Raw genomic sequence first — 12,813 nt, forward strand, 5'->3', positions numbered from 1 at the left:
CTGGGTTGTTTTATTTTCTGCTGGTCTTTCTTTCAAGAAGTATCATCTGTTCTTCTAGCTGCTCTAGACTGGTCTGCTTATTTTTTCACGTGGGAATGTCCCACCTCAGAAGATTCTGTATGATGATCAGGATTCCACCTATAGTCTTATGCAATGCAAAGGTTCTGCAGGAAGCCTCCTTCACTGGGCAACTTCTAGCCCCATTTTAGTTATTCCAAACAGTTATAGACCAAAGATGGACTTACAAGCTTTCGCTGGTGATGTTTCTGCTATTCCTCTCTCTCCCCTTCAAGTGTCTATTTTACAATAATAGGCAAAGGAAACCAAGATTCAAAAGACAGCCAAGCATCTTAACATCATTTCCCTACTTTTACCTATTCAAACCATACCTCAATCTTTGTATCCATGAGCCCTGTTGTTCCAGTGGTCTGTCTTTATCCCCATCTTATTTGTTGCATGTGCCAAGCCTCTGAAAAGCTCTCTTAAGCCTGCATTCCTGTTTTGACCTTGTTTTCAAGATCTCTAACAATGCTATTAACAATTTTATCATCCTTGCATAATATCCATCACTGTTGCTTCAACGCTTCTCTTCCTTTCCCTGGGTAGGTATAATAAAACATTGAAGCAATCATGAATACTGCATTATACATTTCTAAGAAAAATTGTTAGCTTAGAGATTTTAAATGTACCGTGTTGAAAGATTAATATTCCACATTGTAGTTTTTGAACTCTGTTTCATAACCTGAGTCTATGATTGAAATTATTCACTTTTTGTTTTATCCATAGCTCTTGTGATAGCAGTTCTCCGCTTCATACAACTGAAACCAAAAGTTTTAAACCCATGGCTGAATATTAGTGGATTGGTGGCACTGTGTCTGGCTTCCTTTGGAATGACCTTACTTGGTAATTTTCAGGTACTTCATTTGGCCTTTTTCACCTCCCTCCCACATTGGTAAGGCCTTCACCTGTATTAATTAATATCATAGCCACTGAGGTATCTCTTGTTTGCACCAAAAATAACTAGCTATGAAAATGGTTGAATTGGTGTGTTCTGGTATGTATAGTTTCAATAAAATCATCATCATCATCATCATTACAGAAAAATATTAACTACTTAAAAATAATAACTGGTTAGTTACTATATGGCCTATATAGTTTTTATAAAATGCACCAATTCTTTTTATAAAATGGTAAGTGGTTCCTGGATTTCTGGTATGGTGCTGTGGATCAGCACTGGACTGCGAACCACATGGTTGGCAGGTCAAACTCATCAGCTGCTCCTCGGGATCCTAAACAGGGTTGCTATGAGCCAGAACCAACTTGACGGCACTTAACAAAAACATGTACCAGGGAAGTCTATGAATGAGTCATCTTGGCTCAAGGAATTATCAGGAGAGTATATGGGAATTTATCCCCTTAAACTCCTTAATGTTAGTTAGTGCTGGAGAATCTTTTATTGGGCTGTTTGCTAGAAGCCTATCTCCCATTTGCTTGTTTATGTTGCAGAAGCAGGAACATGTTGTTAAAGCACTCACCAATTATCATTTTTTTCTCAACTGTGGGCTTGATAAACATTTCTGGTTAAACAATGTGTTCTCTACTAAAGTCCTAGAAGAATCCTAGAGATTGGGTGGATTTAATTAACCATTTTGAGTTATTTCAGGTTAAAGATTCCCCAAATCATGATCCACTGGCATTTAAAATTATATCTCACTTAAAATGTCTTTTGAAATTGCACATATTTTTAAATGTATAGATAGGAAAAGAGAATTGACTATTGAAGAGACTGACTATTAAAATAGGATAGAAGGACATTTTTATTTGACATTGTTGTGAATAATGCTTTTTGCTATTGGGCAGAGGAGTGGAGGTTTCCTCATCTTTGGAAGAAGCCATTTTTCCCCAAATAGTTTAAAAGGTGTATTTTTAAAATGATTTTAAATAATTATTTCTTAAATAAATTTTTATTTCTAATAAATTGGTTTTCCATGATGTATACAACCCAACTGAGTCCCTTTTCATTGAGTAACTCTATAAAAACCTTGACTGCGAATTTTCACACACTGGTATCTTTTAATGGGTGTCCTAATACAGGGATGTGTTGCTGAACATCTGTTGGGTCAGTGTCCTGCTGCATATATGTCTGTGGTCCCATAAGGTTCTAATAGAGTTCAGAAATCCCAATGGGAGAACGCAATGTAGCTGCAATACTTTGCTAAGTAAAGAGCTCCATCTTTCTCTCACTAGCTCTCTGGGTCCTGTGTCTGCCCTGAATGTGCTACAGCAGGATAAGGGGTCCTGGAGCCCACCAGACACTCCTCAGAAAGGGACCATGCAGACAGCAGACACCACCAGAGTCACCAAGGTGGATGCTCCACCAAGACCTTGACCCCACTCAGCCGGGCGCCCTGTGCTAAGGACACAGTTATTCACATGGTGGCAGCCACTGGGTAGTATTGATGGCCTGCAGAGGAGGGACAGGTGGGGCTTGATGAGTCTAAAGCCCATTGGGAGCTTGGAGATGGAGTGGGGAAGACAGGTAAGAAGGGAGGGAAAGGAGCTGGTAGCGTTATGTCTGGAAGATGCAGCAGGCAGGGGCCAGGCCTGGTTCTCAGAGACCATGCTGCCACCATGTAGGACCAGCAGAAAGGGAGCCAAAGATGTAATGCAGTCTTTTGGCACCACTGCATGGGCCCTAGCTTGCTTGGTGACCTTCCTGGCCACCTCTCTCATATAGTGTTCACATAGTATTCAAATCACATAAAGTCCTATTTCACAGAACATATTGTGGTTGTTAAGTGACACATATCTGTGCCGCAAAAGCTCATAGGTGGCAGTTCTCCTTATTACTACAGGTAAATCAGACAAAATAAAACAACAATGATTTGGTCACACTAGATGTTTTGTAAGAGTAGGGAACAAACAAGTACTATTAACTTGTCTTTGCCAATAAAATCTTGACCTGCCTAGAACTGACCATTAGTTAGTAACTACACAGCCAGATTCCAGATCTCATTTTCCTAGGCTTGGAAAACAAAATTTGGGGGGGTTATGCTTTTAGAATCTTGAACATTTTTCTCTTTTTTGTAACTCCTGTTTTTTTTTTTTTTTTTAATTTCCCTCAAAGTGTTTCTAGAAAATAAATTTAAGAACTAGATTACCAATGCCTGTATAGTTTGTCTAGACAATTATTTTTGGGTCCAGGTTGCTGTTTATTTCCCTTCTTTATCTCAAAGTTTGAACCAGTTGAAAGCAGACAAAAGGAACCAGTGGAGATGAAGGAATCTGATCCTTCTAAAGTGTATTATTCCATATTAGAATATTTCATCCCTCTTCCCTCACTTATTCCAGTGACTTGTGTGTCTTCTTTACAAAATGGGACATCACATGCCATTTGTTGCTCCCTTAGCTCACGAATGATGAAGAAATCCATAATGTTGGGACTTCCTTGGCCTTTGGATTTGGCACACTGGCCTGCTGGATCCAGGCTGCATTGACACTCAAAGTCAACATCAAGAATGAAGGACGGAAAGTTGGAATTCCAAGAGTTGTTCTGTCAGCATGTATCACTCTCTGTGTGGTCCTCTGTATCCTTTGAATGTGAAACAGTTGTTTGCTGGAATTTAAAACACAGATAACTTGTCTATGTAGAAGATAAAGCAAATTGCTTGCTCCAGTGGGTTAGGATATATTGTTGTCAGATCTTGTCAGAATCTTAGACAAAATGGAAAAGTCAATTCAGTTCCAACTCATAGTGACCCTGTATATAGGGTTTCCGAGGAGCGGCTGGTGAGTTTGAACCACTCACCTTACAGTTCAAACCAATCTTTCAGTCCAGTGTTTATCCTCCAGCACCACATGGAGAACCTAAAAAAAAAAAAAAATGAGTTTGGTATTGTCAAGATTATTTTAGTTTCTATAGTTTCCCATGTTCTATTCATCACTACTTGTAAAAGTTCTCCTTTTGATAAACTGTGATTTTTCTCATCTTAAAAAAAAAAAAAAAAAATCATTTGTGGCATTTAAAAAAAGGCTTGTTATTTCATTTATTTTATTAACTCTAAGATGACATTCAAGGAACAAAAACATTTATGTTTTTCAGGAAAATAGCTAAGCTTTTTTGGAAAGTAAATTCACTATAAATAGACTACCATTGCATTTACAATTTTCCTCTACTCTCTAGATAAGACAGAGAGACTGCTCTAGGATGAAGCACAGTGGCCCCTCTTATTAGTAACATGGTTCAATAGAAGATGGCCATTTCACATCCCACCAATCAAGTCAGCCATTCATTCTGTGAGTCTCAGTAATCAGTTTCCACTCCAACAGGTCCTCCTCAGGAAATCAGAGAGGAAGGGAATAAAGGTTTCTAAATGGAGTCCTGGTGTAGTGCTGTGGGTTAATGCACTGGACTGAAAAGTCAGCTTCATCTGCAAGATTGGCAGTTCAAGCTCACCAGTTGCTCCTCAAAAACCCTATACAGGGTCACTATGGGTTGGAACAAACAGGACAGCACTTAACAATAATCAGTGGAGTCCTGGAGTCCTGGTGTGGTGGTGTGGGTTAATGCGCTAGACTGCAAAGTTGGTTTGAACCACAAGGTTGATGGTTCAAACTCACCATCTGCTCCTTGGAAACCCTATACAGGGTCGCGATGAGTCAGAACTAACTTGTCGGCACTGAACAACAACAAATGGTAAAGCATATAGTCAATACAATCACACAACTCCTATCATAATGATTGATAGTCAACATTTATAACCTAGGAGCCCTGGTGACTCAACAATTAAATGTTCCACTATTAACCTAAAAGTTGCTCATTTAAACTCAGCCAGCAGCTCCACAGGAGAAAGACCTGGTGATCTGTCTGAAAACATTACAGCCAAGAAAACCCTATGAAGTGGTTCTACTCTATCACGTGGGGTCGTCATAAATTGGAAGCAACTAGACAACATGCAACAAAAACAATACACACTATTCAACATGTTTTAAATGTATCAACTCTTTACTTCCCACTTAGTTGGTGTCTTAGGCTGGGTTCTCTAGAGGAACAATAGTAGTAAAGTGTATATATATAACTATGTAGTTGCTGTTGTGAAGTGCTGTTGAGTTGGTTTTGATTCATAGCGACCCTATATAGAGTTTCCAAGGAGCAGCTGGTGGGTTTGAACTGCTGACCTTGTGGTTCAAAGTCCATTGCTGATTCTACATCGCCACACCAGGCATCCATAAGTACATAAAGAGAGACTTATTTCAATGAAATGGCTCATTTAGTTATGAAGGTTGGCAGGTCCCAGATCCATGGGTCAGACATCAGGCTAGTGGCATCTCCTGACTCATGTGGCTGATGAACACAGAAATCTTCAGGTCAGATGGCAGGTTGCTGGCTCATGTCCCAAGAGCTGGATGTCAGAGGTTGATGAGTTGGATCAAGAGAGGACAAACTTTGCCAGAACATCCATATATATCTGATGAAGGCCACACCCCCAAGGAAACTCCCCTTTGAAATGAATGACTGCTTGTATCATATCACAAATGGAAGATGATCACACAGTATCTTCCAAACCACTGAGACTAATGGCTTAGCCAAGTTGATACGTAACTTTAACCATCACAGCAGGTAACAAAGTGAAGCACAGAGAAATTCATCTGACCAAGATCACACCAGTGGGATGTGGTGGATTAAGTTTGAAACTCAGGCTCAGTCCTTGCATTCATAACCACTACATGATCCCACCTTTCCAGCTTTCAAGAAAGTTGGCCTTGAAATATTAAATCAACATTTATCATTTAGATGTTCTCTAATGAGTGGAATATTTTAGTCTTTTCTATCCTATTCCCTCAGAAACTGCCATTCAGTCATTCCACTGGTTGTCACATTAGTTAAGAGAGCATTTAAGAACTTGAAATTTAAGCTAAAAGACTTGTTGCTTGCTAGCAACTTGATAAAGGATTTCACAAGTAAAAAGGTCAAAAACCTGACTAGATGGGCTCTGAAGATTTATCATTTCACCAGTAACTTAATACAGTACTATTTATTTGGCAGAAAAAAAAAGGACTCCTGGTGTGGCACTGCAGGGTCAGCACCAGACTGCAAACCACAAAGTCAGCAGTTCAAATCCACAAGATCGGCAGTTGCTCCTTGGAAATCCTCTATAGGGTTGCTATGAGTCGAAACCAACGCAATGTCACTTTAACAACAACAACGTTATTGGCAAAGTTAAGTAGTGTGGACAGGCTTGATATTTATCCTGAGATTTGAACTTATACCAAATGGCTCTGATCTGTATTGTTTCTGACTACCTGGGAAAAGGTTTGGTTCTCAGATGAATGGACTCAAGACTTAGTCAGGAGAGCAGTTTGGCCAAGTGGTTCCATATATTCACATCACCTGAAAATTTCCCAAAGTTTTAAGTCTCATTCTGGAGGCAAAACTAATTCTAAGGGAATATTTTTTATTTTTTGAATAAATGTATTCAATCATTAACCTTTTGAAAGAAGAATCTTTCTCCCTCCCTACTCCTACCCCCGTGTATCTCAGGTAAGGTTATATTCAGACATAGGCATCTCGTGATCTCATTTTTTTTTTTAATTACTTATTTTCATTTGGGCACAATTAAAATCTGACACTAGGAATAAAACTAGCTTATACATTCATAGTTGGCTTTTTAGTGAGCTATTATTGCAGGTTCTTTATTTCCGTTAAATATTGTCTGAGAGACTATAGTGAAAATTAAAGGGGAAGAGGCGTCTATTGGACATTATTATTATATGGAGGTGATTAGGGAGCTCTGGTAGTGTAGTGAGTAATGCGTTGGACTGCTAACTAAAAGGTCAGCAGTTCGAATCTACCAGGCACTCAGCAGGAGAACGATGAGGCTTTCTGCTTCTTTAAGATTCTGGTGTGGCACTATAGGATAAGCACTGGATCACAAGGCCAGTCTGAACTGCAAGGTCAGCAGTTCAAACTCACCAGTTGCTCCTTGGAAACCCTATAAAGGGTCGCTATGAGATGGAACTGACTTGATGGCATAACAAGATTCTCAGCTTCAGAAACTCTGTACGGTCACTGTGAGTTGGAACCAACTTCACTGTATACAACCACCACCATGTGGAGGTGATTAGCAATTTGTTAGGCTTAAAATCATTTCTGTAGATATAATGATGTATAATGATAGGAGTCATGGTATGATTCTATAGAATAAGCACTGGGCTACTAGCCACATGGTTGGTGGTTCAAACCCACCAGCCGCTCCTCAGAACCAACTCGACGGCAATTAAGAGATAACAGCAACATGACCCAAAACCATTTCCAGTGATTTCATTTTTCTGGCCAGCTAATTACTTTGGAGTTGAAATTCACTTGCTAATCGTAGTTTATTAGGTCAGTGTATAGTGAATCAGGATGCTTGTGTATAAATCCAAGTTCCATCAATTACAACCTGTGTGATCTCAGACAAGTTACTTAACCACTTGGCTTCTGTCTCCCGATCGGTAAGTGAACTGATGACAATTACACGGTTGTGGTCATCCTTGAAAGCATTTAGAGCCGTGTCTGTCACAAAATAAGAGCTCAGTAATGCTATCTCTCATTACCACTTAAATATGTGCGTTCAGCAAGCTCAGTCTAACTACCAGTTTTGCTAATGAGTAGGGAGAGCCAGACTTCTATCACCTCTGCCCAAAACAGAGTCCAGTTCTAATGTGGCTGATACAGGTGATTTCCTTGACTGCTTCTCCCCAGACTTCATCCTCATGGCCCAACGCATCCACATGTATGCAGCCAGGATCCAGTGGGGCTTAGTCATGTGCTTCCTGTCTTACTTTGGCACTTTTGCTGTGGAGTTCCGGCATTATCGCTATGAGATTGTTTGCTCTGAGTACCAGGAGAATTTCCTAAGCTTCTCAGAAAGCCTGTCAGAAGCTTCTGAATATCAAACCGACCAGGTGTAACCTATCAGCTTCTCCTTGCTGTTGAGGTGGGTGTGACAGTGGAGGCCAGGCCAGGAGGGCACACTCACAGAACTTGATACAGAACCTCATGACACATTTTTCATACACACACGCGCGCACACACACCAGGCATCCATTCATGGCCACATTTGCCAAATGAGCTTTTCAGGGCGACTTGTTTCTTTTAAGAAAAAGCACAAGCCCTTATGTGTCGAGATAGCACACTGTTACACTGAGAAAATATGCACGACAGAGCAAGCTTGTGCATGATCACGTCTTTTTCCCTTGCTCTTCTCATTCTCTTCACGTTTCAGACATGTGTTCACCCTACCAGAGTAGGGTAGGCCAAATGTCATGTAGGATAATGCCAACTCCCAAAATGGCCTTCAAATCCAAAGAACTTGGGACCAGCTCGCTGGGAAGTTCAGAATCTGGAGCTAATACTCTTGAATGGATAATCGTGTATCATTGAATTGGATGGAAACCCTTGAGATGTGACCTGGTGTAACCTGTGGAAAGGCACGGGATCAAAGGGAGAACTTTCCCAAGAAAACGCAATCTGTTGTCATTCAGCCGCGAACTGTGTGAATTCAATGAAAGGCATACACTCCACAAACTGTGAGAGTGAAGCCCACTACCATGATTTAGACTTGATCCAATGTGACTACAAAATATTTCCAAATGTGAATGTTTGTAGAGGTATGGTCTGTCAAGCATGGGACAAGATGGGGCAGTGAACGTAAGGTTTAGTGTTTGCTTCTATAGTATGCCATGTAGCTTTGTTTCTTTAATTTCATGGTTTACCTTTTTTTCTTGTTTTCATTTAAGGATCTATCATGGGTCTCTCTAGACCTCGTGGGCAAAAAATATATAGACCAAAGCCAAGGGCTGAGTTTGCTTTGGTTCATCCCTGATAAAAGCAAAAGCAAAAACAAACAAAAAAAACTCACCTTCAGGCTTTATTTGCTGCTTGTACATTTGAAACTAAGAAAATGGACAAAGAAAAGTGCAAAGAAATATATTTGGAAGTAATAACAACAGCTCCTACTAGACATTTAGGAAAGGTAGGACTTTTAGAGCCTCTTGGTGCAAGTCCAAATCAGGGGGTGTTCCCTAAAATGTATCTATTGCTCAGATTCAGTATCATTTGTGGATTAAGGGCTTTTCAAACTAGTTATTTCTAAAAGTCTAATAAAAAATTACCCTCCCCTAAAACACAAATTCAGGCAGCTGGTTCCCTACTACTCTCCACAGAAGAGTTCCCACCCACTAGAGTTCAGAACTCCAGCCTTCAAATGGTAGCTGAGGCTTTTGAGGCTGTGCGTCTTAAAAGAGCAAAATTCCAAATCCCAAAAACGTCAGAGTGGGCCAAGTTGACAGACCCTCCATGAATGCATTTTGTTTCAAGAAATCCCCGAGTTTACTTGCTAGGGGTCTGGGATTTCCATTGTTTCCCAGTTATCCCAAAGTCTGCACTTCTTGAGGAGGGAATCAATGCCTTTTTCCCTCTGTATTTATCCCCACCTCCCAGGACAGTGCCTGGCACATCTTAGGTGCTCAATAAATGTCTGCTGAATCAAATTAGAAGTAATTGTAAGTAAGGAGGAAGAATTCAAAATTGAGTGAGAACTTTTCAAGAAAATAGGAGCCCTGGTGTGGCACTGTAGGATAAGCACTTGACTACAAGGTTAGTTAAAACTGCAAGGTCGTCAGTTCAAATTTATCAGCCCCTCCTTGGAAACCCTATACATGGTTGCTGAGTCAGGACTGACTCAATGGCACTTAATAACACCAACAGAAAACTGTAACGAGATACAGGAATGGAAGAACTCAGGAATAAGGGTCAGATGGGGGAGTGAGACTATTTGTAAGGTATATGGAAAATGTGAGGAAAACAAGCAGAGTATTCTCCTACTAAAAAGACATTTAACTGTAAATAGTCCAAGGTGACAGTTTTTTTATTTTTGAATACTGCATTTGTTTCTTTTTTCATTTTTATATTATATCAAAGGACAAAGGTTTACGAAGTTTTCTTTTACTGTACACAATCCAAATTAAATGGCTTTTGGTGATGCACTGTACACTTTCTTAACAGTATATCTAATAGCACATTTGAGCAGAATTGGGCAAACTGACATTATCCATTGGGGTCTTACCACTAAATAAAATTCTTTTCTGCATAATTGTGATGGCCTTGTTTCTTAAGCTAATATTTCTACTCCACTATTAAAACATGTGTTAAACTCAGGGAGACATTTTGTTGACAAGGAACTTGAATGTTACATTAAAGACCAAGATTACAGAAGCTCCTAGGAGTTAGGAACTAACTACAGCATTCACTGAAGAGGCCAAGACCAGGGAATCTGCATTTGTAACAAGCATCTCGGTAGTATCGAATGCAGATGGCCCAGAGAACAAAGCCTTAAATGCACTAAACTTCATTTTTGATAGTTCAAGTCTCTTGAAGAAGAAACTATCCCAGTTAGAAGAAAATTATTTGTAAAGCAATGTAAACATTTTAAAGATGTGATGGTTTTTTAGTTAATGGAGAACCGACAGTGAGGTAAAGATTTATTTGTTACTTTTTGGCTTTCTTTTCCCTTTTAGGAGAAAGTAAAACTCTCATCTTGGAACTTGTGATTGGAGCTCCACTGTTAATTTTTTGGCCTTAGGCATTGTGTCAGGTTAGACTGAATTCCGCTCCAATGATAAAAGCTAACATTTATTTTGCATCCGATATGACTCTCAGGGCCAGTGGTGGGGGAAAGGGGCTGTGCTTGCTGCAGTGACTCAGACCTAGGCTGATAGAGGCTTCACTACAATACATACTTCCACAAATGCCGACAGCCGAGAAACTGTGACACAGGCTCTGAATGCTTCTGTTATTGTTAAGTGCCATTGGGTTGGTTCTGATTCATAGTGAACCTGTATAGGGCTTCCAAGGAGCAGCTGGTGAGCTTCAACTGCCAACCTTGTGGTACAAACCGACCCTGCAATCCAGTGTTTCATACTACAGTACCACACCAGGACTCTAAAACTTCTGCTAGCAAATGACAAATATAACTAAGCAGTTGTTTCATTGGCCAAAGCAAATCGCACAGCCATATCTTGAGAGTGGCAGAGAAGGGAACGCCTAGTGTGTCACCTAAAATGAGAGAAACAATTGTTTGTGGACAACCTGGTGATGTGTTCATAATACACATTAGGTTTTTAAGACATCTTTGGTCACTGTCATTCCTTTCAAGTGGGAGTTGCAAGAATCATGAAAGAATTCACCATGACACAGAAATAAGGAAAAGGGGCCAGCTATGAGACTGGACTAGAACATTCAAATAACTCATACAGCTATGAAGAACTATCTGAATAATAATTAAAATGAGAGAAATGCATTTCCATTAAGCCTAGCTGCATCTAAAATGTATATTCCCCACATGGTTTACTATGACGGAAATAACAAATTGAAGAAGAATGGTGTTGCATTCATTGTCAAAATGAACATATCCAAAAAAAAAAGAAGAACATATCCACCAGAATCTTCTGAGGTGGGAAATTTCCACTTGAAAGGACAAGCAGACCAGCCTGGAATGGCCAGAAAAACAGAAGATACTTCTTGAAAGAAACACTGACAGGAAAAACACAAAACAATATAGGCAGACCGACTGATTAATACAAGAACAAACAAGTGGCTCACTCAGGAGACGTCAAGGCAAGTGGTCGGGTCCCCTCAGGGCAAACCTCCTTCTAAGACTTAAGATGCAATGGGAGTACATGCTCTGATTGGTGACCATGTTCTTCACTGATAAGGAGAAGTGAGGGGAAAACAGCAACGACGCTGCAAGCTAAGCCCTACAACATTCAATAGACTCCTATAAACCTGAGTAGAGACCTGGCTGGCCAGCAGTGTGGCAAGAACTGGGGACTCGAACCCAGAGTCAGTGACATAGCCACAGAGGACTAGAGTGGAGAGTGAAGAGTCCAGCTGATAGGAAGAGAAGGCACATGCATAAGTACACCCACACTTGCAGATAATACCCACTTGACCTGGCTTCAATGACTGGATGATCAGAGCTCAACTAGAAGAAGAAAGAAGAGGAAAAAAAAAAGAGTAATCAGATATAATTTGATGAACTTGACCTACACCTATGGATGCAGTAGCTCAAAACGGAATAAATCTTCACAGCGAGGATCATTCTCACCCCCTCCATAGATGGAGTGGACAGGGATGGGCAACTTGGACACTGGGGAGACTACAAAGGTAAGAAGTGACTGGCTTACAAGCTTTCAAGAGGGAACCTAGATCCTGAAGGTGTTGAATAAGGTAGAATCTCCACTGAGTAGTACCCAATCTGTCTAGGAGGGGCTGATGAAAAGAGATACGGATAGGTCTCTTGCAATACAGTAATGAATAATTGTTATCAGGACTGTTTGTAAGTGTTGGAAATGTAAAGGTAGACATTTTGTGGCAAAAAGAGGGGAGTGATTAATTTTGCAGAGGTCCCTTGGGAACATCAAGGAAGAAGAGTGGAGAGCAGAACCCTACCCAGAGAAGCAGTGATGTCAAAGATGGAGGCAGAGATGATTATGTGGAGGGATGGAGTGGCTGGGGACTTTGAACTGAGAGAGGTCGAGGGGCTGTGTGCTGACGACAGGAGGGCAGGCTTGCAGGGTATACACTTTGGTTGGTTGATGATGCATGGAGGGGATTGTAACCATGGCAAGGAAACGATATACAGTAGGAAGAATGTGAAGCTAATGTTGCTGTTGCTGTTATGTGCCGTGGAGTCAGTTCCGACTCATAGTGACCCTGTACAGGGTTTCCGAGGCTGTAAATCTTTACGGGAGCAGAAAGCCTCATCTTTC

General features: G+C 40.5%; 1 protein-coding gene across 1 annotated transcript in view; it reads left to right on the forward strand.

Annotated features, from left to right (window-relative positions):
• The window catches only part of TMEM150C (transmembrane protein 150C), a 34,324-nt gene extending 26,136 nt beyond the window's left edge, over positions 1-8,188 (forward strand). The window contains exons 5-7 of the mRNA XM_006876946.1: positions 787-914; positions 3,410-3,587; positions 7,745-8,188. Of these exons, the coding sequence (XP_006877008.1) occupies positions 787-914; positions 3,410-3,587; positions 7,745-7,953 (515 nt within the window). The 3' untranslated portion in view covers positions 7,954-8,188. The remainder of the gene's footprint in view (positions 1-786; positions 915-3,409; positions 3,588-7,744) is intronic.
• The last annotated feature ends 4,625 nt before the right edge of the window (positions 8,189-12,813 follow it).

This window comes from Chrysochloris asiatica, unplaced genomic scaffold (assembly GCF_000296735.1).
Source record: "Chrysochloris asiatica unplaced genomic scaffold, ChrAsi1.0 scaffold00434, whole genome shotgun sequence".
Classification (NCBI taxonomy): Eukaryota; Metazoa; Chordata; class Mammalia; order Afrosoricida; family Chrysochloridae; genus Chrysochloris; species Chrysochloris asiatica.